This window comes from Numida meleagris, chromosome 9 (assembly GCF_002078875.1).
Source record: "Numida meleagris isolate 19003 breed g44 Domestic line chromosome 9, NumMel1.0, whole genome shotgun sequence".
Taxonomy (NCBI): Eukaryota; Metazoa; Chordata; class Aves; order Galliformes; family Numididae; genus Numida; species Numida meleagris.
In genome coordinates, this window is record NC_034417.1 from 9569704 (window position 1) to 9597453 (window position 27750).

General features: G+C 39.2%; 2 protein-coding genes across 5 annotated transcripts; one reads left to right on the plus strand and one right to left on the minus strand.

Annotated features, from left to right (window-relative positions):
• Positions 209–8344, plus strand: SLC24A5 (solute carrier family 24 member 5). Its single transcript, XM_021407307.1, has 9 exons — positions 209–366; positions 458–634; positions 1890–1973; positions 2063–2166; positions 2490–2590; positions 3358–3641; positions 4333–4539; positions 7377–7478; positions 8022–8344. The coding sequence occupies exons 1-9, from the start codon at positions 243–245 to the stop codon at positions 8342–8344; spliced, it is 1506 nt and encodes a 501-aa protein (XP_021262982.1). The 5' UTR covers positions 209–242.
• Positions 2249–27660, minus strand: MYEF2 (myelin expression factor 2). 4 transcript variants are annotated; one of them, XR_002441797.1, is made up of 18 exons: positions 27344–27543; positions 22983–23212; positions 21733–21785; positions 20467–20474; positions 20263–20356; positions 19126–19317; positions 18290–18443; positions 17827–17876; positions 17676–17739; positions 16895–16996; positions 16652–16702; positions 16505–16573; positions 16144–16242; positions 13024–13095; positions 11683–11885; positions 11522–11573; positions 9008–9223; positions 2249–8220 (listed from the first exon to the last, which is right to left on the minus strand). XR_002441797.1 is itself a non-coding variant. In XM_021407292.1 (17 exons), exons 1-17 carry the CDS (start codon positions 27541–27543, stop codon positions 9060–9062), a joined length of 1857 nt encoding a protein of 618 aa, XP_021262967.1. In that variant the 3' UTR covers positions 2249–9059. The 4 variants fall into 4 exon arrangements, 3 of the variants coding, with proteins under 3 accessions (XP_021262967.1, XP_021262969.1, XP_021262968.1); XM_021407292.1 differs by having other exon boundaries at positions 2249–9223; XM_021407293.1 differs by lacking the exon at positions 2249–8220 and having other exon boundaries at positions 9060–9223; positions 16961–16996; positions 27344–27659.

Consider the following 27750-nt stretch of genomic DNA (forward strand, 5'->3'; position numbering starts at 1 on the left):
ATCCTCAATTATACACATGACTTCGTTGCAGAAAGGTCACCAGACAAAGAATTTTAGTCAACCGGGCTGAAGGGAGGGGTTGCGCGGCTGCGCTCAGCCTTGCTCTCGCCAAACAGTTTTACCTCAGGAGCACGAACGCCCAAGCGGGGGGCTCGTGTCACCCGGGGTCACGTGGGCCTCCCGGCCCTAAGCCCGGCTGCCTCCTCCCTCCCCGCCCTCAGAGCCGCTCCGGGGCCGCCGAGATGCAGGCGAGGGCGGGCGGGCGCTGGAGGCGGCGGGCGGCGCGGGCGCTGCCGCTGCTGCTGCTGGCGCTGTGGGGCTGGCAGCCGCGGGGAGCGCGAGCGCAGCGCCCGGCGGCGGACACAGGTAGGGCCGGGGGGCGCGAGCCGCGCTCCGCCCGCGCGAAGCCGTCAGCGGCCCGGCCGGGCGGTGTAACGGATCTGCCCTCGATTTTCAGACAACAGGACGGATTGCGTTCCCCCTTCGTCTGAGTTTCCTGAGGGTTTTTTTACACCGCAGGAGAGAAAGGATGGAGGAATCGTTATCTATTTCCTAATAATACTTTACATGTTTTTGGCCGCGTCCATCGTGTGCGATGATTACTTCCTACCGTCTCTAGAGATCATCACAGAATGTAAGTGCGTTCTCCCTTTCCCTGTAGCGCTGGGCTCGGTGCGGGCCCTTCCCTTTGGAAGGGCTCGGAGTTGGGGCGCTGCGGGGGCAGCCATAGGCAGCTCACGGCTCCTCGCACAGACAGACTTTACCAACACTTCGTTCGATGCAACGCACCGGTACTGCACTGAAAAGCAAACTGGTTACGGTCCTCGTAGGCATTTATTTAAAATTTGCTTTCCTTATGCCTGGAAGAAAAACTTCTTTTTTCAGTATTACCTAAAATGACAGTACGGCTTTGGAGTGAGCCATAGAACAAACCCCAACCTCTCCTGTATGAAATCACAGGGATTAATTTCCTTGCTGAAGTTTCACTGTTTCTCTCAAAGTAGTGAATGAGTATGAGCGCGAGCTGCCGCCACACACACAGTAGGTATGTCACAGGAAGGAACACCAATAGAACAGTCCTGTGAAATCTCATCATCCTGCAGTAACTGCCCTGGCTTCAGCAGACCACTGAATGAAAAGATGGTCCTGGCTGAGTTCAGCTCTTCACTGCAAGGAATTAAAACAGAACCCCCAGGGAAACTCGTCCCTGATCACTGGAAAACGTTCTCCAGATCAGAACACTTAGAGGAAATGTAAGTTTAAACGTTGCTGTAGAGCTAATACTTTTTTTAAATTGACAGTAAATGTTAGACTGTTGTTCAATAGTAAGCCATACTTTCCTCTTCTTAGTGCAGACCTCAATCCAAAAAGTGATCAACGTTTCAGAAACTGTCAGTTTACTAGGACAAATATCTTATTGCGTTCAGGGAAGAGGCTCATTGTGGCACTGGTTTAAATCTACTATTTTTGGTTTGGTAAGACACAGGAGCATGGATTTCCCTCAAAATAAACTGACTTGAATCATCATGAAGAGTTACCACACTAGTCTAAGGAACCCCTCCACCACTCTTATCCTTACAAAAGAGCATTAAGGCCTACATAAACACATCTATTTTATCTTTAAAGATCATATCATAATGCCTTCTGTTGCCACTGCTTCTTTTCTAGTATTTAATTTCCGTAATGAAGTTGGGAACAAGTTAGCTCAATTAATGAGGCTACCTTTTCAACATTTTAGACATTTCAAATAATTGCATTAACTGTATGAAAGCGAGCAAAGTTCATTCCAATAAATTGTAGTAGCTCCTAACATTACATTACTAACGTGAGACTACTGAAGAATTTGTTTTTTTAATATTTTTAAAGGAATTCTTTCACTCTATCCTCAGGCCTTGGCCTCTCTCAGGATGTTGCTGGAGCAACTTTTATGGCTGCTGGAAGCTCTGCTCCAGAGCTTGTCACTGCTTTTCTAGGTAAGAGACGCACGCTTTGACTCCTTGGAACCTAGAATTCTTTACCTTGCACGTCAAAGAGGAACATACCAGCGTCATTTTCCCTGTAGGAGTCTTCGTGACAAAAGGAGACATTGGCGTCAGCACCATCCTTGGATCGGCCATCTATAATCTTCTTGGGATCTGTGCAGCTTGCGGGCTGCTTTCTAGCGTGGTAAGGATCGACTTAAGACAGTTCCGCACCTGAGAGCCAAAGGGTTATCCTTTCTGTTTTGCCAACAAAAGCCAAGAGAGACTTACTATGACAACCGTCAAGTTTATTATTTCGTAGCAAAACCAGCATGTAATCAGTTTTAAGATAAGTTGCTATGAAAGTTTTTAAAAACACTAAGTTGTTAAATATCATATTGAGTCATTCCTAAGAATCTTAAATTTTTACATAATATAGAAACAACATACCGATGCAGCATTTACAGCACTTAGTGAAAGTATTACAGACACATTTTTTAAAAATGTAAATGATTCTGTGATCTGCAGGTTTCGAGGCTATCCTGTTGGCCGCTGTTTAGAGACTGCCTGGCATATACAATTAGTGCAGCGGCGGTCCTTGCGATGATATCTGACAGCAGAATTTACTGGTAAGAGCACAAGTAGTGTTGAATTAACGTTGACTGGAGATTAGTGAAACAGTGTTAAAAACCAAACAAACTTCAAGTAGCCTGAGCTGCCATTCACTAACAGAAATATACATCCCGTTGGCTTTAAAACCGTAAGAAGTCACAATGCTTGTAAAGACTGCTACCTCACCGTTCAAACCCTGCATATTTATAAAGCCTGATCTGCATAGGTTTCTTTGTACAAACTTCACAATTTCTATCTGACCTGTTTTGGCATAGCAATTAGTCTTCATAGTTTACTTCTTTTAGAGCTTTCCTTAATAGTGTTACCATTAAGAAAACATTTGTCTGTCAAAGTAGATCATGACTTCCTGATGTTAACTCTCTTCCTTCACTCCTGAAACTCCTGTTGTCCCAAACCAGTCAGGTCTGGTGCTCTCTCTCTGAAGTTTCTCACTCAAAATAACACATTCTGTCCCTCTCTTTAACCATCACATAAGACTCAGTTTTGCAAATAATCAGTTGTTCAGTAAGTTCCCCTGGAAAACATGCAGCTATACAATACACAGACAAGATTCGGCAGGGGAGGGGAATTAATCAAACTGCTGAAAGACATGAAGAAACGTACAAACTTCCATGACATTGCCCATACAAGTGCAAAAAGATGCTTTTGTTTTTTCCTTTCACTACTCATGCAATTTTTTTTGTCTTCTCATGTCAGTCACTTTAATTATTAATTATATATTAATCTATATTACATGTTATGTAATTTTTTTTTTTAATTCTAGGTATGAAAGTGCTTCCTTATTATTAATATATGGGTGTTATATTCTGGTGCTATGTTTTGACATTAAAATCAACCGGTGCCTCATGAAAAAGCTCAGTCCCTGCTGTTGGTGTTGTACAAAAGCTATGGAACAGAGTGGTGAGCAGCAGCCATTAGCTGGATGGAGGGAAGAGAGCGGGCCTCTAATTCGTCAACAGTCAAGAACTGACAGTGGAATTTTTCAAGATGAGCTGGACTATTCTCATCTTTCAACAAGTTTACATGAGCTTGATGAAATCTCTGAAGGTATAAGTATTATTACAGTTGTCTCTAGCAATCTCTATGCCTGTTTACATTAGTTCTAACAAAGACCAGGTTTTCAGATACTATTTTGTTCAGAAAATATCATAGTATTTAAGTACATCGTTATTCTTTGCTGGAATATAACATTAAGTAAAATTGTGGTTGTGATTTTTATATGAAGTTAGTTGCTAGAGGAATGCTAGGACAGTAACAGAACTTCCATCAGTTGATGCTGTGCACATTTGAAACTTCCCAGCAACTCAGTAAAACGCAGTATCAGCTGAAAGACACACTGCTACTGTACTAATACATACTGTTTTGTCATGCCAATGGCCAGTTCATAACCCCATATACACGTTATTGCAGAAGGAATACAGAGCCACGGACCATGCTTCCTCTTCACTTAGACAAATCATCAGTTGGGGCTAAATCTTGTAAACATTTTGCATAAAACTTATAGACAAGTTCATTTTTCATCCACCTTGGTTGTCTCCTAGTGACACAGTAATAAAGAACATTTGATTTCAGAGTTCAGTCCAGTGTGATGTAGGCACTAGTAAGATGACAGTTACAACATCACCATTTTTTTTAAAAACCTTTTTCCAGTATTCTCACAAGTAGAAGCAAATAGTATGACTTAATGCTAAGGATTCAAACTGAATGCTACAGTTTAAAATAGTTACTTCTTCAACAGATCATCCAAGCGTCTTCACCATGCCCGAAGAAGATATGAAGAGAATTTTGTGGGTGTTATCCCTTCCTATTATTACACTACTCTACTTGACTACACCAGATTGCAGGAGGCGGTTTTGGAGGAATTGGTTCATGGTAACATTTTTCATGTCAGCAGCATGGATTTCTGCAATAACTTACGTTCTTGTGTGGATGATAACAATAGCAGGTAGGTACCTAAACTGCTGCACCGAAGCAACCGATCAACAATCGCTGAGAAAGTTTTCTCCCTGTGAAGATTTTCCTTTTTCACAATTAACAGTCAGCATAGCAACACGTGTTTTGCTTGAAACAGACAAACAAAATCCCTTATGTGTGACTGCTTCATTTGCCTCCTTCCATCTAATGAAAACCTCTGTAGAATTTAGCTATTTTTGACTGCTTAGCAACACGTGAAAGAGAACTGGTTTACAAAGCTACAAAAAACAGCCTATCTTTAAAAAGACAGTTTCACTAAATTGCTTGATGAAGTGAAACAAGTAAACAGGAAGAAACTCATCAAGCTGAAGTCTGGCAAACATGAAATCCACCAAGACTGAAATTAAGGGTTCCGATTTTTGGAAAAGATCCATTATTTTTACATCCAAATTGGCAAAAAAAGATGCCTAAACTTGTGTATTACTTTGTTCCAACTATAGCGTCATATGTCTATTAGACTTCCTTATGCATGTGTATCTCTCTTAAAAATCTGCATCACAAAGTAAAGCTGGAAAAGCACTGAATTTAAGCAAGAGATAGGATGTGAATGAGTGTAAAAACAATTCTAAAGTATCTTAAAGTATTGAAGGTTCTCCCATTTCACTGTTTCTCCAGTCAGCTTAAGAAAAAAAAACAGGTTTTAAGAACAAGCAGAAAACAGATCTCTAAATGAGAAATAGCACAAACTTGCCATTTCCACATTATAGCTCACTAATCCTACTTCCAGTATTCTGCTAGTTCAGCATCCTAAACTTGTTTTCAAATTAAATTCAGTGAATAACTCCTTGTTAAGTGCAGACACAGACCTACACAAAGGTAGACTTGTGAGAAGTTACTAAGAGATTGCTGGATATAACACCCATCAGCTTCACTCCTTAGTCAAACAATTTTCTATCTGTATCTAAAAATCAAAGGTTTACCATGTGAATGCTAGAAGCCTCTGAAACAGGATCCAGATGAAAATTATTGCCCATCTACTAGACGAAACACTAATACATATGAAAGTAGGTACAGTGGAGTTTCAAATAGCATCTTAGTGTTAGTCCACTCTGAAGAGTCATTACAAGCAGCACTGGGGTCTTTGTCCCACTACTTCAAGGTCAAATATGTTCTATTTACACATTAAAACTCTAAAAATTACACGTATTTGTATATATATATTCAAGTCTAGGTTCTTTGATGAAAGTTGACCCAAAAATATTCTATTGTTGCATAAAAATGGCCTATCAAACGTGCCAAAAGTTTCATCGCAGGGGGCTACGTTTTGATGGTCAAGAGCAAACCTAATTTAGTACACTTTTTTTTTTTTTTTTTTTTACTAGCAAGGAAATTTTCATTACTATAGCAAGATATTGCTACTGATACACAAAATGAACTGAAGGCTAGAAAAATAAGACCATTCTCTCTTTATGGTCAATTGCCAGAAAAAAAACCTACACTTCAACTAGAAGATGAATCTATCTAATAAAGAAAGAAAAATTAGCTTCACCTGAGTTTAGATTCTATCTTATAAACTTCAGAGGGCTAGAAACTACTATTGGGTGCAGAACACTGTTTCATTCATATTTCACCTTGGTTTGCTTAGCTTATAAAAGCTGATCATATTGGTCCCTCCATCCTACCAATCTCTTACATTAGAAGCAATGGAAAAATAAATACCACTGCAAATTTTACAGGAGGATGACATTAGTCCCTTTGAACAGGAAAGATTTCAAACAAATTTATTGGGTTGACCTAGACTAAGCTGTTACATACTAGGTAATCACTGCTGACCCAAGTTACAGCATACTGCCTCTTATTTTAAGAAGACTGGTTAGTAGTGCCAAAATACTCCAAGCAAAAATTCAGGCTTTAACAACAAAAAAATTAAACTTCTCTGGTTCACTAAAATGTAAGACAAGCTTTAATTACTTAGCAGTCTGAACAGAAATATCAAGTACTTCAACATATTGATGCTCGGGAATGGTACAAAAAAGTAAAGGCTGCTACAATGATTTTGAAGATGATCTGAATCCCTTTTTTAAGAAATTAGTACTCTTTCAGGACATACAGGGCTAAAAATACGGGTAGGCAGGAAGCTTCTGTTTTGATAATCTTTTTTTTTTTTTTTAAGTTTAAATCAGTGTTTATCTAAAGAAACTCATGCTTCTAAAGAATTACTTGTTCTTAAAAGTCATTTTGCTTCTTCCAAATCCAATAGACTGAAAAACTGAGCTAATTGGAGTGAAGCGTTAGAGCCATGTAGTTGAGACAATATTGTAGTGATACCCTTAATGTCCTTATTTCCTAACAAAGTCACACTTTTTTTTTTTCCCCTCCCGCTTTGAAGAGTGTGTGTTTGTAAGAATTATTGCTCCATAACACTTTGGAGTGCTAATGATGAGATGTCTTGAACCAAAGAAAACAATTACATCTTTCACGAGTTGAGAAAAGGGAATAAATAGGTATTTAAACTTCAACTGCATCTGGAAGAACAATCCATAACTAGTATCATTTTGAACACAGGAAACCTTCCATCCACTCAGGTCTTTGAAAAAGCTGTAAATAAGATGGTTACTATCCTATAGTTCCTTGACTGAGGAACAAGAGCAATATAACATTTTGTTGTTGTTATTGTTCTTGTTTTTAACTACTTCATAGTTCAGTCACTGCACGTTTAGTCAAGTTAAATTGGCGGACAGATCCCACAGATTTTAGAATTACTGTTATTAATAATCCTTCTTCCAGCAAAGGAAGCCTGAAGCAATTTCTTTGGATGAAACAACCTAAAAACCTTACTCATTTTCTACCGTTATTTATCAACTACAGGTGAAACACTGGGAATTCCAGAGTCAGTAATGGGTCTCACATTACTAGCAGCAGGAACAAGCGTACCAGATACAGTTGCAAGTGTGCTGGTGGCTCGAAAAGGTAAAGACTTTGGTGTTCAGGCTCATTCCAACTGATGCATTTGAAAAGTACTATGAAAAAAAGAATTCTAGTTAACATTTCCAGAAATTCAAGGAGTAACTTCAAAACTTGCTCCAGTTTCTAGAGTTTACCACTAATAAATAAGATAGCTTACCTAAAAAAAAGCTGCGGTTCAGACACTTAAAAATCTCCCAGTATCTCAGATAAGAGTTCTAGATTGGTATGATTTGCTGTTGATCACATCACAGCTTTACTGCAAAACACAACTTGTCTTGGTATTTTAAACACGACTGTGGATTTTATAATATCCAGTTCAGCTTATTTTAAGTGCAACTTCGCAGGTGCTAGTGATTTAGAGACATTTTTTATGCTTGTGGTACCAAAACCATAGTCTATGGAATCATACTTACAGTTTGTGCAAGCAAAAAGTCTGAAAAGGGTGCTTCACAAAAAGCTGAAGACTGACAGCCTATTCCTCCAAAACAGTTTGGCAATTTCGTATAACACAACAAAGCAGCCTTATTTGTACTTCTTGTTTTACAGGAAATGGAGATATGGCCATGTCTAACATTGTGGGATCCAACGTATTTGATATGCTTTGTTTGGGAATACCCTGGTTTATAAAAACTGCCTTCATAAATACATCCGGACCCATAGAAGTGAACAGCACTGGTTTGACATACACAGCCACTTCTCTCATCTGTTCAGTTGTTTTTATTTTTCTGGCAATTCACCTGAATGGCTGGAAAATAGATAAAAAATTGGGAGCAGTTTGTCTTATACTCTACTTAGCATTTACTGTCTTATCAATTTTATACGAACTTGGCATCATAGGGAACAATCCTACAAGGGTCTGTGGTAACTAGTTTTAATCAGTGATTATACTGATGAAAAATAAAAGCCAGAGAGAAAGATCAGTTTCTTCATTTAGTCAAATAAAAAAAAAATCCAAGACTTCCATTGGACTCTAAATCTTATTTACAGAACTAAGTCATGGCATTGAAGTAATATTAAGTAGAACAAAAACATCACAGCCTAATTGGAGCCCTTTCCTTTAGAGTCAGGAATTACAGTATGACAACAACAAGCACATAAAACCAGAATTCCGGAAGGAAAAAAAACACCTAGTTTTTACATTACAATGTTGATACAAGAGCTTGGGAAGAAAAATAAAAATCAGGAAAACACTAAACAAATCCCACTATGCAATCTTAACAGAGAAAATGGCTTATTTTATTAAAAACAGTATAACCATTCATTTAAACTGAATGACTAGAGAGACACTTGGCCTAATTTTCCGAAGGCGCCAAGCATCCAAAGTTCCCATAGTCTAATGGAACCTACAGGTGCTCAGTGCCTCTTAGAAAAACAACAAAAATCAGGCTAATTGTCTTTAAAAACCAAACATAGTAAGATTCAGTTAACAAGTATCACAGTATATTAAACACTATACTGTTAAAGGCTGGTGGGATTTAAAAGTTCCTTTTTACAGCTTTTGTAAGCAGACAATGTTACTAAAAATGACTTACTAGGATAGAGAAGCTAAACAGACATAGGAATGTTCCTGAACACAGTTTTAAATTATGCATTGCGGTCCAAGCGTACATCAATTTCTCTGCCACTGATTTTTATGCCGTTCATTATCCTACAGGCCTTTTCTGCAGATTCTGGCGAGTCAAATCTGACTGTTCCACAGCCCTTTGATTTTCCATTCTCCATTTTTATTTCTGCAAACATTACATGACCTGAATAAACAAGTTAAACAGCAGTTATTTTAAGCCTTCAGTGCGCTATAAAGAACTAATTAGAAGAGATAGAAGAGCAGATTAAATATAATTTAGGGGAACATACAATAATAGCATTTTTAGACTTACAGTATATTCACTCATTCAGGGAGTAAGACAAACCAGAACAGCAGTGAAGAATTCAAATTATGACCCATCGTTTCAAATCTTTGCTCCAGACTTAACTAAGAAGCAGTATGCCTTAATTTGACATCAAGTTGGAAACAAAGCGCCCTACAAATCTAAGGGAAATTTCCGCGTTTCATTCACGGAGCCATATTGCCAGAATAGTGACTAATTGTTGTATTTTGACTGAATAATAGTTCAATCCAGTCCACCACGTTCACTCTAGTATGATAATCACAGTAACATTATCAGCTAACCACAACAATCTTGTAGTTTTGCAAAGTTGCAGAGCAAAAAAAACCAGCATGCACTTTCCAATTCTTTTAGTGTTTGCTCGAGTTTGGATGCTCAACCCTGGAGGCAACATTTCTATGTAGATACCAGGGTAGCACGCCACTCCTGAGCCTTCATTTGCCAGTTGGAACAAGAAATCCTCCCATAAAATACGTGGCTTTTTATATTTAAATGTCATAATAGAAGACAGGCCTTTCACTGGAAGAAGTTGCTTTCATTCCAGCATCATAAGGAAATATGGAGACAGGGACTCTATATTTTCAATTTGTTGTTTCTATTTGTGTTTATCAGTCTTAAAAAAAACATTCAACACAATCACTGCACTGACTGTAGCCAGAAAGAACAAAAAAATTCCACAACTCTGAAAGTTGCCTCGGTAATTATGACAAAAAGAGAGAAGCTGTTTATCTGTATCAATTTCTCAGAAAACAATCCTAATTCCTTAGCATAAATGCAAGTATATTACTACATTGATGACAGCAGAGTATAAGTAACTGTATCAAAACACAGATGTTCCCATCATACATCACTGGTGCTACAGTTGTATCTGCACAAGAAGTTGTACTTCAAGAATTCTTCTTAATTACTTGTATGTATTTTAGTAGAGAACAGTTTAATGCATTTGCACAAGAACTTATTTCACATATCCATCCAAATGAAGGCAGGAGTTGGATGGCAAGAAAAGAGAACACACAAGATAATCCCTGAAAAATTTCTGAAGCAAAATAGAAAGTGAACAACACCTTGTTGGTTTCAGATTAACTTGCTAATCGAGTTTACATAACTGCCTAAGTTTAATACTGAACGTGAATTAACTCTGCTGCATGTTTCGTTCTTAAAAGAGGAGAAGGTTTATGCAGTCCTTTATCAGAGTGGTACCCCCGCATAATAGGAGGATAGTGACTTCCAGCTCCCAGAATTTTAAAAGCAGCATATAGTCCTGACAAGAGGGGGAAAAACAGAGAACTTCCCTCTAACAAGCTGGTGCACTAGATCTGGCTGTAATTCAGGAAGGAGAACTTTTAGCCCTGGAACATAAGCACACTAAGTTCCTGTAACTACTGAATACATTTGAACACTAAGTCTTTTCACAGTAAAACTGCAAGGTCTAAAATACATCTACTCCACAAATAGTGGTAAGGAATACTCCCTTAGATATCAGCAGAACATTTTCAATTCTTTCTTTCCTGTCTCCCAAAGTAAGTGAAGCCAGCCACAATACAGTTGTTGGATTCCAAAACGTTATATTCAGTTACATCAAGTTATACTAATCTGAAAGTGAGATTTCAAAAAAAAAAAAAGAAAAAAACAACCCACCCTCATATTTCTACATACAAGTTTGATTAGAGAAAGAATTATTGGATATTCACAGTATTCCTATCTCTTACAAAAAAGAAGGGCTTTTACTTCTTAACAGAAGGCATGACATTACAGCCTGCAAATGTCCTTATCAGGATCATCTACTTGCACTAAGAAGATCTGCTGCTTTAGGAAAGTTATTAACTCTGATTTGATGCAGCACCATTACTGGGAATAATGCATGGCCTGGACAGGCCGACACCCCTACAAGCATTTGTCTCAAAATAAACATTTCATTATATACCAGAAGAAACCTAATTCCTACTTAAAAAAAAAAAAAAGCTCAAAGGGTAATTTAATTAATGGAATGGGTTAAAGTTTATAGCATATCAGCACTCCCAGTCTGCATAGCCCACATTGTACCTTAGTCTCACGTGTTGTCAAACCTAAAAGTTATATGAATAGCTGCCATTATCTAAAGAACATCATACAAAATGTGAAGTCAGTGGAGCTGAGTAGAGGTAAGAGTTGCATACATACCACACTGACTGAATTTCTCCTTGAGCTTCTGCCAGGTCAAGTCAAAAGGGAGCTAGAATATAAAAACATTAATTACTAGCAAGAGATTACAAAGAGAAAGAGCATGTAGTGAAACATGCACACAAAATAAGCTCACAGTTTCCCTGTATGCAAACACTTACATTTCTCACAAATATCTGGTTGCCTTTAGAGCCCAGTCTCTCTTTCATGGCACCTCCCATCGGGCCAGGCACAAATCCTCGGTCTATATCAATGTTCCTGTCCAGGCCTCCACCCATAGCCGGTCCCATTCGATCAAAGCCAGAACTCATCCGATCCATTCCCATTCCTCCAGGCATACTGTTCATACCACCCATTCCACCACCTACAGAAAAAGAAAGAGGATAATAATAATGTATTTTGTTAGTAATGCATATTATAAAAAAGAAAACCTACATTATTTTCTTCTGACACAGAAGAGTTTGTATATGCACAGTCATTCATCTAATAACATTGCTAAATAATTAAGTCAGAGCATTAGAAGAAGCAATGAGTTCTAAAAGTAAAACCTGAACGACATGGAGCTGTCACACGCCACCTGACAAAAAAATTTAACAGCACAAGTAAAACAGTTAAGATTTAAAGACTGTCTACTTTAAATAAGAAAATGATATCCCGTATCAAAAAGACATTAAGTAAATAATGGTGGAAATGCTGAGATAGAGGTAATTTGACCATATACACGCTACTGTCAATTGAAGAAAAATCAACATTCACTTTACTTAATGCAGCCAGACCACGCTCAGTGACAGTCTTAGAGACAAAGCACATTATGAGAAGAGCAGACGTGACTGCAAGTCCTGTGAAGAGCATGGATTTTCCCACAATAGATGCAATGGAATATATTAAAGCACATTACATAAAGAACCAAGATCAATGGCATTCAAATATCTGATACACTAGTTTTTCTGGATTCATAATTAAAAATTAATGTAAAACAAGCTTATCAAGATCATGAGGGACCTTCTAAGTATTACGCCTCTTGAGATTGCCATTAGCAAGATTTATGTTTCTCATCTGCTCTAGCTTGAGGAACTGAGATATTTGCCCTAGTATAAACTTAGTATTTGAGCTTTGCACAGAATTGAACTAAGTGATAATCTGCAACTCAAGAGATCACTGAAGTAACTAAGCTCAGCTTCAAGAAGTTCACACAATTAATTTTGCCCATTCATCTTTTTTTTTTTTTTGAACACAAGTGTACTTCAATCACTTCTCCCTCCACACCAGAAGTTCAAACCATTTCAAAACTGTATGTTTAAGGAAAAAGACTACAGAGGAAAACTTGCCAAATGAATTTTCACCTTAACAAAACAGCTTTTACAACTGTTGCAGACACAAGCAACAGAGTTCTGACGCTGACCAAACACTGCAGTGCAAATCCACTGAAACAACTACATGTACAACAACCACATCGTTACATTGCCTGTGCATTTACATTTTATGGAAACAAGTAAACCTACTCATTCCAGATCCTACTGGGCCCATTCTAGGTGCTCCCATTCCTCCGGCAAAGACACCAATCATTGCACCACCTAAACAGATAAAAAATAATGAAGTGACATACACTGAAACTGCCAGATAGTGACAACAGCAAAGCACACAATGATGAAGTGCACTGATCTCAGTGTTTCCCAGCAGTTCTTTTCTACAGAACACTTTAGCCTGTGCCTTTGTTACATAAACTAAGTAGGAAATACCCAGTAAGTAACTTTACCTCTTCCCTCCCTATTACAGGATGTAAGCTCCTATGATTTTCTTTCTAGGTACAGTTTTTCTCCACCAATAGCAGTGCAAACACCTTAAACTAAATGAGCCATTTCCCACACTGAGAATAACAGCCTCACTGTCAAGGCTGAAGGGTTCATCCTATTTGAACCCTACTGTGTAGAAATGCCCTAGTTTCTCCCACTTCAAAGAAACTCACGCAAAAGCTAGAACTGTCTCTCCCAAGGTCTGTCTTTACTGTATATGAATACAGAGTTGATAGAATTTAGCAGGAAAAAGAAAGGAAGCAATACTAATTAAAAAGTGCCCGGTAAAACCATGAAACATCCAGAACAGTGCAAGAAACTGATTCTAGAAAGTGGCGTTTAATGAAAAAAATAAATCACCGAGTTTTCATTGAAGTGCAATGATTCAGTAAAGTAATCCTGAAGGAGCTTCTAGAATTGTAAAAACTCAAAGAACAAATGCTAAAAAACAAGAACAATGCTAAACAAGAGCAAGAGGCTGTGCACATTTCGTAACAACCACTTCATTTCTTCTAGAGAGCAAACCTGACAAAATTCATTCCAACAAACCTTGTTTCTACAAAAAGAGCATTCTGGAGACCACAGGTCTAACAATGGTACTGGACTGACAAAAGAGCTTCCAGTGAAATAGGCAATATTTCTGGATACAGGTAGCATCATCATTTCAGTTTTTAACCTCTACACAAGGAAGCGGGAACCTGCAGATAATTCTGGAACCATCAGGTACTGCACTTTTCTTGCTTGATTTTCTTCCTAAAAGAAATAGCTCTGTTTTCTACTTGTGATAAAACCAATCAATGGCTGGCTAATTTGGGCTGGGCACCACTGTTTCACTATTTAAGAAAGGTAACTGCTGATATTCTCCACATAAGCATCTCATCTTCCACCGGCTTCGTTTTCTGCATATAGTTCAAAACAGCAGCAGTGGTTCCCTGTCAGTCTCCTGGGAGAAACAGTTTCCTCCTCGCAGAAAACATGCTGTCAGAGCCATACATGCCAAAACTTCAAAGAAACATGGACCGATCTGCTCAAGATACTATGGTTGTTCAACACCAGCAGGACTACTTCCAGTAGTCTGCATATGAGGAAGCCCTTAGTACTTCTTCATTAGGCCAAAGAAGATCTTCCAAGGAAAAAACAAAGCCCTTAGAATTGAGGAAAAAAATCCTCACTTTTTCAGAGCTAGAAATTTTAATAGTTTGTGTATCCCAGTTACATTCACTCTGTTTTAAAGGGGAAAGTCCCCTAGCAGTCTAATAAGCACTTAAACAAAAACATACATTAAAAAAATCCCACAATAACAAATAATCTTAGTGAGCAAGCACTCAGCTGTTTTCAGTCTTAGATCCTTTCCCTGTATTTTTCCCCCCATTGGCTTTTCATCAATTACTTGGGGTTTTTTTGATACTTCAAAATTTTAGTCATTTAAATTGCTGCAAATCAGACATCCTCGTTTTCATTAACTGTTGCCCCAGTCCAATCAAAGTCTGTCTTATTTTGACCTCCTGGCACGGTACTAAAGCTGAACGCATCCACAGTATTTTATTTTAATATATTATTAACCTAAATACTGTAACAAAAGTATACTAGGGACTTCCCTGACTAAACATGGACTCTATAATAATACTATTTCCAATACTATTATTTAAAGATAAGTTGGGAAATGTCTGTTGATCTCTGCAGTCCCCCAGTTTTAAAGGTGCATGGCCCCAGGAGAACACTATCTCAAAACAGAACAGTATTTAAACAGTAAGACAGCTGAAAGGTTGGAAGTTGAAGATCTACTGAATGACTGACTCCCACACTAGTTTGTCCACAGTGGCTATGTTTACATATTTCAAGTTCAGTGTGTATTACAAGTAACCAACCTTAATTCCAAGACATTAAGACTAACTCAACTGACAACCTTACTACATACCTACTACTTGCTACACAATTACCAGAAGTTGCAGAGAAGCACAAAACAGTTACCCTTCATTGAGACTTTGTCCAAATTAACAACCCTCTTTCTCCCCCACAAGCCTAAGAGTTGAATTTCTCCTAGAGCCCATGAATCTTACAGTCTTAACACACCTTCACTTTCACAGAAGTGAACTGAGGTGTGGAGGGGGATGGGAGGTTGGCAGGGAAGAAAAGAAAGCCTGGCTCCTATAATGTATTTGCCCAGGTAAGAATGTAGAAACAAAGTGAAGAAAGTTCCATTGTTAATCACTTGCAGGCCTCTCGACCTCTATACACATAGAAGAGCATCTCATTTGAAGGAAGCAAAAAGTAGCAGAAATGAACTCAGTCAACAAGACTTCATTTATTAAAAAAAAAAAAAACACAAAGCTGGCTGAGTTTCAGAAGAGGCCAGTAGACCTTGCTCTGAGCTGCATGAGAAAAGGTTGGAAGAAAACTGAGGAAACCAAAATCCACTATTCCTCTCCAACGCTGCATGATTTGCAGTAAGAACAATTTTCCATCATGTCTTTGCAAAAGAAGGCTCCTGGAAGTTACGAAGGTGAATGAACAGCTTGTTTGGGATTGCCAAGAATGGATGTTTTAATACCCAGATGATATAATGTCTGGCAGTTAACAGTATGAAGCTAAATACTTTCCTCAAATCACTACTTCTATTTTACAGATTAAACATTTTAACTTCCATCTTCAGAGATGACCATAATAAACACATATAAATACTCTTAAATTAATAAACATCCTTATAATAACAACCAGTGAGACAGAGGAAGATAACCAAGTGAAACCACACCTCTTATTTTTTCCCCCCTAGTAAAACTCTTCCAATACTATTGAAATTTGGCACAGGGACTTTAACAGTTACCATACCCATCCTTCCAAAAGAATCTCCAAAACCACGGTTCAATGCCATCTCACTACGAGCAAAATCTCTGTCCATGTTTCCTCCCATTCCACCACGGAACATTTCTGTAGAGAATAATGCACAAACCAAAAATATTCTGTCATATTCATCTAAGTTGATGTTCATACAACACTTGTTTCACAGCTGCTTGTTTAGATAGAAACAGGTTCAATCCACCAGTCAGAGGCACCTTTCGTATCAGTTCCTTTGCTTTCATTCATTCCACTGCCCACATTTCCTTTGAATTCATCTATGTTACTCATCTCCATCTGAAGAAAGAGCTTTTAATAAAGCTCACAGATTGGCAAACTAGTAGCGTTCACCTACCTCCCATCCGGCTGACTCCAAATCCTCCCATATTAGGCATTCCTTCCATTCCGCGAAATCCAGGAAGCCCTGTCAAAAAAGGAAGAATGTTTTTCTATCCAATATTAAAAAAAAAATACATAGTACAAAGATATTCACTGCACGTACCGCCTCCCATTCTATTCATTCCACCAAAACCAGGACCATCGATTCCCATACCTTTAAATCAAAGAAACAAGCACCATTTAGAACACAGGTAACATCCTAATGTATTTCAAAAAGCAAAAACAGTGTCTCAAAAACACACTGTGCAAGGATGGCTTTGACAAGAGCATGTCATTCTTCCAAACACTGAAATGACAATTATAAACTTAAAGCTCTGATACTTAAAGATGAAGAACATGGCTTTACCTCCTGGACCCATGTTCCCCATTCCACCACCCATGCTCAATTGTGTTGCACTAATGGGCTGCCCACCTGGTCCAAGTCCCATACCAATGCCACCAAGACCACCTTCAAAAAAAAAAAAGAAAAATAGAAACTATCAACATAAGAACAATTTCCAGCATAAGGAGAACAACTACTAAACTGTTCCAAGACCATATCAACATACATTACGTGAGCTGCTCTCAAAGTAATGTCTCCTATTTTATCACACTGGCCCATGATGTCAGAGGCAGATGTTGGTGGTATAGCAGTAAAGGTTGAACCTTCCCACCAACGTTCCCTTACATTGTGTTGCCATGCAACAGATGGCAGCAGAGGGGCAATCTGACAAAAGGGTGTCTGACATGGAAGCGTACACGAAGGAAAGGTGTGCCACTGAATTCCCCCATGCGGAAAAAATAGCACCCCCTGACATTCACTGACACCAGCTGGATGTTTACAGAGGCCAAACAGCACATGTCAGCAAAGCGAGGCACCGGTGGTGTGTTCCAGCACTGGTGATAGCAATATGAAAGGTAAGCCACATTCTGGATGGCCATGCAGATTTTTAAAAACACAAAAACGCACAGCTAATGATGGCAACTACGTCAAAAAAATATAAGTGTGTTGTAGTTGAGAATCTGCTCTATCAAATAGCGTTATTGTGCTCTTTTGTATCTTTCGCAGTTTCCATGGAAATAAATAGGAGGCAGTACTTTTGGAGAAACATACACAAGTGCAAAGAGTGAAAACACAGTGTACTCACGAGGTAATTGAGGAGCTTTGCTGTCCACAACACGGAAATCTTCGTGCGGGACTGATTTGTCATCCTGATAAAAAAACAAGGATGCTATGCTATGATTCTTTCAATGCTGTGGCAGAGAGACAGAAGGTAAAAAGAAATGTAAGCAACTTACCATTTTTACATGCATGGGTCTGTCAAACAGGAACTGCCCGTTGAACATAGCTTACGAAACGCAAGTCAAGGAACCTAACCACATGAGACAGTTAACTATTTCAAAAGAACCACTGTAAAAAATTATGTCTGCATCACTTTTAGGGGTCTCCTCTTCCTCATCTGATCTTCAGAATGCCAATTTCCAAGGCCAATACAAAAGCTGTTAGGAATACAAAACTGATTTCACAGGTGTCAAGTTCACACGTATTTTAAGCTTGTAAAAAGATGTTTGTGATGATGTTGAACAATCCCTAAGTAAATTCAGTCACTATTATAAAAATTGATCTGCATAGTGTGAACTCTAGCCCCTTGCAGTAGCTACAAAGCAAGTAAGCACAATTTGCAAAACTGTGCCATAAGGAGCCTTAAATAAAAACTAATCCATATTTGGTCCTTTTTGTTTCCCCCAAAACCAAGGATACATATTGCTTGAACAGCTTCAATTGCTTGTTCAAAGGTAACTGTTCCCATTCCTCGACTCTTGCCATCTTTATCTTCTTTGATGTCTGCACGCTTTACAGTTCCAGCAATGCTGAATACCTCTTTTAGTTTCTTCCAACCAACTTTAAAGTCAAGCTTACACACAGAAATACGTTAAGTGATTTCACTGCACACTCCTGTTCTATGATTAAATGTGGAATATTTCCTACATTGTAGGAAATCTTCAGATTCTCAAAATGCTTGAAGTAAACAACAAGGATTTTTTAACATACACATGCTGCAAAGTAACAACAATGTTAACTAAAAGCTACAACTTATACTATATATACCTATTTCACTGTTCTGATCACCATACTAACACTGAGAAACGGATGGGTTATTGCAAAGAGCAGCTGTACACCTGTATGCCCCCTTGTAGACACAGCACAGCTGCCCTCTTACATTTGTGCAAATAAAGAGCTGATGAAGTAAGCATCCCCAATAAACATAACGGCTTAAGTTTGTCTAAAGTAACTAGCAGGAAAAAGTAAACTGTATATTGAATTTTAAAAAATTATGAAGAAATCCATTTGTAGATATTGAAAATATGTATAAAAATATTTTTAAATTGACATATATGACTGTGCGATAATTAAAAAGATTGGAATGCATCTTTCATGTCCGAAATCTGGATAATATTTTTCATTTTTAGTTGAATATACTGACTCCGAACTAACATTTCTCATTTCCTCTTAATATTAAAACTGGATTCACGTGAATAAAAGACATTTTTACAAAGATCAAGTATTACAGTTTTAAAATACATTTTTAAACTTACATTAGCAACAAAAATAGTGGACCCAAGCCTGCCTGCCTGCAAGTTACTGATAACCTCAGGAGGAATGTTTGGATTATTGACAATAGAAGGTGGTAAATTCATCAATCCAGGTGCAATATCAGGTCCATGTCCTCCCGTAAATTGTCCTCCTCCGCGCTGTAACGCCCTGCGAGCATGTTCACCTTCAGGATCCTGCAACATGTGCAAGAATTAAGCCAACTTAAGAATGAATAACAAGACTGGGAACAAAAATGTACTAACTGAAATTCTACATAAACCCATCAAAATTATCAACTAATATCCTTGTCCGTATCACAGAATCATAGAATGGCCTGGGTTGAAAAGGACCTCAAAGATCATCGAGTTTCAACCCCCCTGCTGAGTGCAGGGTCGCCAGCCACTAGACCAGGCTGCCCAGAGCCACGGTCAAGAACTGTAGTAGCATGGAGACCTAATTCCCTCACCTCTAGAGGTGGGTCCTTTCAGATGAGGGTTGAGTCATATTGGCAAAGCACTTGTTGAAGAAGCGTGCACTGCCACTTCACATGCTGTACCTAGCCTATGGACAAGTAGAAAAGATTTCAATCTAAAGGACCGTCAGTCTAGCACCTTTTTCTAAGAACTGAATAAATTTAAATAGCTTTTTTGATTTGTTGATACCATTATTAAAGCTGCAACAGGACAAAGAACTGCACCAGACACTGTCACGTGCTACAACACTACAGTAAAAACGCTGTCATTAATTTCACTTTCCAAATCAGCGTAAGTTCTCTACTTTCAATCCCATCTTTACAAGTACATAGCAGTCTGACAGCCAGCTTGTTCTCCAACTCCTATTGTGAAGCACGTACGGAATATGAACATCGCAGCGGATGACAACACAGGTAAGAATAAGAAGTTAAAGATAAGGTTGTTTAAAAGGAGAATAGCATTAGATAATTCTGGCTCTAGGACACACTTCTTGTCAGTTCACTTGGCATTGTATCAAGGCCTTCTCCAAGCTAGCGAGCACTTCAGCCCATTAAGGAAGTGTCATAAAAAAATGAAATTGAAAGTTACACAGCTAAGACACTCACACCACTAGAACAGAAGACTATCTTCACAATTTTGTATTAAAAGCAACAGCAATAATCATACCTCTTTAATATTCAGTGGTCTTCCACTAAGATCATATTTGTTCATAGTTTCTAACGCTTTCTTAACAAATTCTTCATCTTTGAATTCAACCACGCTTAGAGGGAACAAAAACATTTGGAGTATTAAAATGAAGTTTAAAATATTAAAACTGACAGAATGCTTGGTTAATAGTGCATTTATATGCACATAGAAAGAGAAACTTACCCGCAACCCTACAGCCACGATGATTTGTAATTATACGTAAAGAGGGAAAAAAAAAGGAAAAAGTCAGTCAGCACATATGTTAGTGTATTTTAGACAACAGATCCTGTTAAATAACTATTCATCAAGTTATTTTCAGCTTCAAAATTCATAATAAATGCTCTTTACTGGTAGCCAAGCTGAATTTCTTCTACTTTCTCAACATACATACTATTCAAATGCATTATACTATATTTTGTTCTCTTTGAGCCAAACCAGAATTGGACTATAGAAAAATGCCACACAGATCCGTGTAAGGAAAACTGGGGGGAGGGAGGGAAGGGGTGGAAGGAAAAAAACCCAGAACATAACCAAAAACCAATCAAGACACTCACTGTGCCATTAAAAGCTGCCCACTGACTACAAAATTCAAATCCACATACATCAAATATAGTAAGTACAATGAACAAGGTGTCTGCATACCTCTTCAGTATTACTAGCATATTTGAGAGATTACTTTGTAAGAAAATAACATTTATGACTGCACCAGAATCCTTCTAATAAAACACAGAGTTTAGGATTGCTTTAAGTGAAGCAAAGCTGAAAGCATGATTTAGTTTTAGCAAGCGTTGAAGAAAGTCATTTACAACTACTGTTACAACTGCAGTTAAGACTCAAACCTGCATTTCTCATGTTCTCACTGCAGGTTCGGATCTACTATTGGCCAAACTTTTGACTAGTTTTAAGACAGAGGAGCTTTAACAATCTTCACTCTTAGTACCTCATTGCTGCTGGTACTCCGTTGGCTACCAACCATCACCATCCATTTAGTTTTTAAAAAAGCAAATACATTAACCCAGTGTTTAGAGTACCAACCGTACAAAGCTGTCATATCAGGCACTTCAAGCAGTATATTCTTAGCTAATATTTTATACTTCTTGTCCCCAGGAAGAGAATGCTACACTAACAGAATTTAAATATACTCAGTGATTTGTTGAGCATCCTTTAACTAAAAGGGATTTGCACCAAAACAAAGATGTTGACTAAAAAGAAGAGGTAAGTAAATGCCATTTGTTAACATTTACAGAAGTGTTTTGTCCTTTACAGCCAGCTAGTTTGAGTTGCGTGAATGCGTCAGACTATTTCTAATACGGAAACCTCAAAGCTATCTTAATGAAAATCAGTGTGAAAATGAAACTTACTTTCCAATAACTGGTACAGGTATTATACAAAAATAAAACTGCTGAGGAACATTTAAACCTCTAGCAGATTGTTGCCCACGGCACTTACCCTTGATTTTCCTTCAGCATCCTTAAACAGCTCCACGTATGTAACCTCACCAACTACATAAGACATACAAAGGGAAAATACCAAGAGACAATGCATTTAAACACCAGTATCTTTCTTTTCTGTGCCCCTGTGCACAACTCTACAGAGAAACACCTATTATTCACCAACAATCAAAACCAGACCAACATACCTCCTGTCAAAGGCTATATAATTTAGCTAATTTTCAGAAATATGCAGCAGCCACATTCTCAAAATCTAAAAACAAACAACTATATTTAACCTAATTCATACTACAGATCATATTTTGGCCAGTATGATATAGTTGGTGAACAAATTCAGATATACACAGTCCCTTAACCTAACAAATGAAACGTCAACGTTCACTGAAAAGTGTAACATTTGTCATCCTACTCACAACACCTGTTTTAAGGTGACTTTCTACCTGAATATCTTCGATCATAAGTTTGCCTTCAATAATAACCAAATTTACACATCAAATATTTCACAGCAAGCCACTCACTTTCTAAAGTAGGAAGTTTCAGTAAGTAAACCAATCAAATAGTCACGTCACCTTACAACAGATACACCAGCAGTTACAGAAGGGGTTTTTTGGCATTCTTCACAGCCTAAAAGCCAAGTGTGCTTTGCATTACTTTTGAAGAATCTATTTTTTCAAGAAAGAAGACAGAACTAGCTTTTTACAGAAGTCAAATATTAGCAGTAGATCCCCCAAAACTTGCAATAAAAAGTTTGGGGTATTAAGATTACTCTATCAGAACTGCAACAATAATAACAAGCTTTTAATATAAATCTCCAGACAAACAGTTGTGGCAGTAGTGACAATGCAGACAAAGTTAATGCCACAGCCAGATTCCACCAAAGAAATACAAAACAACTTTTGAAAGACATCCTTTATTATTCATATGTTAACACACTAAATGTGTTGCTTAGATGCAGTAGCCCTTAAAAAAATCTACGAGACTACAACTAGATGAAACAATCTCTTTAAGAAGACATGAGGTCATGCATATACTCTCTACTGTCACACTAGAATGGCAGAAGATTGTGAGTACTTTGTTTACCAATCCTACTCTGCAATGCAATTGTCTCGGATGAAAGAGGGGGGAGGAAGATAGATGTACCAAGTAAAGGCCAAAAAAAAAAGTCAAATCAAATCTGTGTGGCTCAAAGGACATATACATTGTATTTCGTCCCTTTGTACATGGAGTGCATTATAAGGAATAAGTTACCTTTCTCTCTCATAAGATCTTTAATAGCTTGCCATTTCATGTCATATGGGATGTTGCTAATGAAAACTCTATTACGATTAATAGCCTTCTTCTCTGCACTGCCTGCATTCTTCTCCTTTGAATAGGGGTGGAATCTATTCTTGTTTCCAAGAGAAGGGATCGCCTTCGGTTTAGCAGCATGCTTCTCTTTCACTGGAGCCTTCTCTTCTTTTGCCGTCTCATCATTATCCCTATATTCCAAAGAAACAAACAATTAATTGTTAGTCTCACCTTGGATTATAAACTACTATACCACCAATATATCCAGCTCTATAACTCCTTGCTATCAGAACTACCAGGATGTTGCCCTCCTTTTAATAATAAAAAAAATATGTTAATTCTATCAGTTTAGTTTCAAAATACGTTGCGTTATCAATAACAAAATTGAATGTTACAAGAGATCTAGGCACTATTAAAACTTCAGAAATCACATCTTCCTACTTCCATTACACCCCTCTTTCATTACACCTGTCAATATTAAGGAACATGGTGCTATGAAATTACTACAAAGATCAAAATACAAGAAATCAGCTGAAAAAATAACCAACAGTATCCACACTTTGGTACTTCAATGAATTTCAGTTCAGACTTGGTAAGTTGCACGGTATTCGCCACAGAAGAGTTGAAACGATCCAATTTATGAACAGCTTGGTAAACTTCATTCAGTGTATTCATAAATACATACAATCGACTCCGGTAGACAAATTACCTTTGGTTTTACACATAAATACTTTTTATTCACAAATTGTGTCTGATTGCTTTTAGAGATAAATTAAAATTTAATTCAGAACAAATGCTCTTTTTATTTGCACTGCTTAGCACAATTTGAAAACATTCTAAATGCATAGGAAATAGGCTTATTAAGACATGCTTTGCCTCTAAGACTAATTAAGTCAACAGGAATCACCCATTAAAAACAACAACAAAGACTTCTTGCCCTCAGTCTTCCAAAAGTCTAGCAACAACAGCTGCCTTCCTTTTAAAAATGTTTCATGCTTTTAGATGAAAACCCCCAGGACAACATGCTTCCTCTCTTCTTATGTAGCACATTTGGCAACTTCAGTAGAACTATACACTACGTACAGAATTAGATAAAACATCCAAACCAAAATCCAAACCTTTTCACACTTGTGGCAGTGTTATCACGGTGAGGTGGCTTAGCACACTGACAGAGGATCAAGGTGCCCAAACCACTGCACTGAAAGCCTCCAGTAACGAAGCCAAACAAATACGATTCACTAAACAGATGCTATGTATGACTCGTTCAAATCTCACTGCAGTTAACAATAAGCTTAAAGGCATGTGTAAGACGACCTTTTATATTAAAGAGCCATCGCTGGCAACTCAAATTAGAACAAGAACGTGGCAGCGTCGCACAGAAGACTATCAAAGAGACGGACAGTGAACCCTGTTTCTTAAATAACAGCACTACCTTTACAATTCCTCCTGCATTTCAGAAGGCTTAGCTTTGATTTCATTTTGACTACAAGTTGTTTCTAGTGTAAAATGAGCCAAACAAAACAAGCATTTCAGTTTTACAACCATAGCACATGGCAAGATTGCCAACTTTTTATGTATTGAAATTATTGTTTTCAGCTCTTTTTGCTGAATTATTAGCAGACAGTTCTGCGCTCAGAGCATGCGCAAATAGCCTTTCATTAAGTTAAATGTATTATCTACTCAGACTTGGACACTTTTCAGGGAAGAATAACTTCAAACATGCACATTTTTCTCCCATGGCTTTTTCTCAAATTTTGAAGTACTCGCCTGATATTAACTTCCCAGTCCTTGTGTTTACGAGTGGATTAAAAGAGGATTAGCAACTGAGAAATGCAAGGACGCTGCTCGGGTTAAGTATTTGTAAAATTTAAAACATTCAAGTCAACAACACATTATCTAGTTCAAGCATTCTCCAGCTTCCAGTGCACCATCACTCCTCCACACCATCCTGCCTGCTATGGCAATATAATTCTTGTGTGGATGTGTAATGAAGTGAAATGGGTAGAACAATGCAGGGAACTGGTAGGAGCAAGGGGGACTGAAGAGGGAAAGAGCCTTGTTTCAGCTTTCCAGTCATGCCTGTTCCTTCCAATCCAGTTCCACTTGTGGAGACAAATCTGGTGTACTGTGATACCCTCAGTAAAATCAGAGTTCTTCCTTAGGTTTCAGGATTAGACCAACAGATTCTCTTTAGCCTTTTAAGCTCTTTCCTGCTTAAAGGATTATGAAACAGCCCCAGCATGTTCAATGTGGTACACAGGAAGCGCCAGGTCTCCAATTAGAGAATCCACTGGCTCTACGACATCTGCCCGTATGAGCCAGTAGGAGAGCAGAGAGGATACATGCCTTGCATAAACTCTTAAATCTGGGAAACAGAAGACACTTCATTTAGTCTAGGAATCACAACCAGTCTCCTGAAAATAGAGAATTAATTAAAAAAAAATCAATCCTTACAAAATTCATCTGCAAAAATCAATGGGCAGGTGAACAGTCTGGAGGTAGAGCTTGTTTTGTGGATGCAGCTCTCACACGAAAAGTACTTTCAATAAAAGAATGCATTCAAAACAATGTCCCCTTCGTTATCTACAGGCCACATAAAAGACAGGCTTGAAAACTACAAACTGCCATTTTCTTAAAGAAAAAAAAACAGTAGTAAATTCTACTATTCATGTTTTGTATTAATTAAACATTTTATATGTTTACTTTATTCCTCCGCTTATAAGCATCTGCATACCCATACAGATAACAAGCTCAGCAGAGAAGGAAATGCAGAGTCCACAAGAGAACATGCAATTCTAATACACGTGCATCAGTTGAAGTTTGTTGCACTCAACTGTTCCTCTGCTCAATGCAGTAAACTTGGAGGTGTGGAAGCTGAAAGCAGGATTCCTCTTCAATTCAATCTGAGCACTAAGCAAACCTCACCACTGAAATACTCTTTGAGGCAGCACATTTCAACTCCATAGTGACACCTTAATCCTTTATACACTTGTTTCAGGAAAGACTGGAAACTGTACACAAAACCCTAAGATGTTATTTTCAGACTCTACCTTGTTGATTGCTATGTTGCAAACTGACAGGGATTTTTCATTTGCATGCAATTAGTTTTGGAGGGAAAATAATGAAACTGCTGAATGGAGAAGGGATACAGAAAAATTGATTTTAACAGTAGCAATGACAACAGGCAATAAAATACTTCATGCCTCAAAGAATGCAAAAAAGGTCACAATCTCCTGGTCAAGACAGAATAATTAAGGTACTCTGAATGCCGAGGGTCAGGTTCAGGGGAAGAAAACAAGCAAAAGAAACGCTGTTTTACTGAGATGCATAACTTGTAAACTCTGTGAATGTGCCAGAAAGTCAAGAAAAGGCATTGAGCATGCCCGGGCTGCATAAAGCATACTAAAAGATCACAGACCTCAACAGCCTTGATGTATTCTAGCACAAGGCCTCCTAAAATATATATTTTGCCTGTAATATGCCAGTGAGGTTGTAAGAGGAGCGAAAACTTCAATAATAAGAGGCCAAAACCTACTTCATTTAAAGAATGACAACCCTTGAAGCCTGACATCAAAAGCAAGCAAACCCATACAAGGCCATTCTCTGTATTCTTCTAGAGACCTGGTGTTTCTGGCTCCCCTGCACTACGTTCCTTCTGGACTTGTTACATAAGGGATGGCTTACATATTTTGTATATGATCATTTTGTTATTTACAGGAAAAGTCTGTGGGTTGTTCTTTTTTTTGTTTGTTTTTGGGTTTTTTTGCATGTTTTGTAAAATAAATTACCAGAGGGCTTTCTTAGCACTCTCACAAAAAGAAAAAGGAAAAAAAAAAAAAGAGAGAGAGAAGCCCAAAGGCTTTACAAAACTCACTGTAACAAGACTGGAAAGATAAACAAAAATAGAAACGGCCCAGCACACTTCTGGACATGGCTCCCGCCGGCCCACAGCAGCACACAGCACGCTGGAGGCCCGGCCCACCGCTCAGCCCCCGGCCCCACACCACTCCCCGAGGGCCGCGCACACCGGAGCTCCCCGGGCCGGCACCCAGCCCCCAGCGGCCGCGAGATCACCAAAAACCCGGCCGCCTCGCAGGGGCTGCGTCCTCCCAGCCCCGTCCCCGGGTCCCCCGCCGCCCCCCGGGGCTCCGCGCTCAGGTAACGGCGCGGCCCGCGGCGGAGGAGGAGCCCGGCGGGGCGTGGGGAGGAGAGGCCCTGCCGCCTGCCGGCCCCGATCCCGCTCCCGCCTCCGCGGCCTAGGCGGGCCCGCCGCACCCCGCACCCCCCGGCCGCGCTGCCCCTCCGCCCGGCCCGGCACACACATTTTGACGCCATTTGCGCTGCCCCCGCCGCTCTCGGTCGCTGCCGCGGCCTCCTCACGTTGCGGCGGCTGTTGTTGCGGAGGCTGTTGTGGTAGCGGTTGCTGCTGTTGTAGCGACGGCGGCTGGCCGGCGATGGCGGCCTCCTCGGCCCCCCGCTGCAGCACGGCAGCCGCAGCCTCCGGCTTGTCGTTCTCCGCCATTTCGTGGCCGGGCCGCGGCCCCGCTACGGTTGGTTTGAAAACGGCCCGGAGCGCCTCGGCCTCGCCGCGCCGGCCCGGCCAAGTCTCGCGAGAACGGGGTTTGCGACGGGGGAGGCAACGCACAGGCGGCTTACGGGGTTGCCACGGCGACGGCAGCCAGGCCCGCCCCGCCCCGCGAGGCCCGGCCGTGATTTCCGCTGCAGGAAG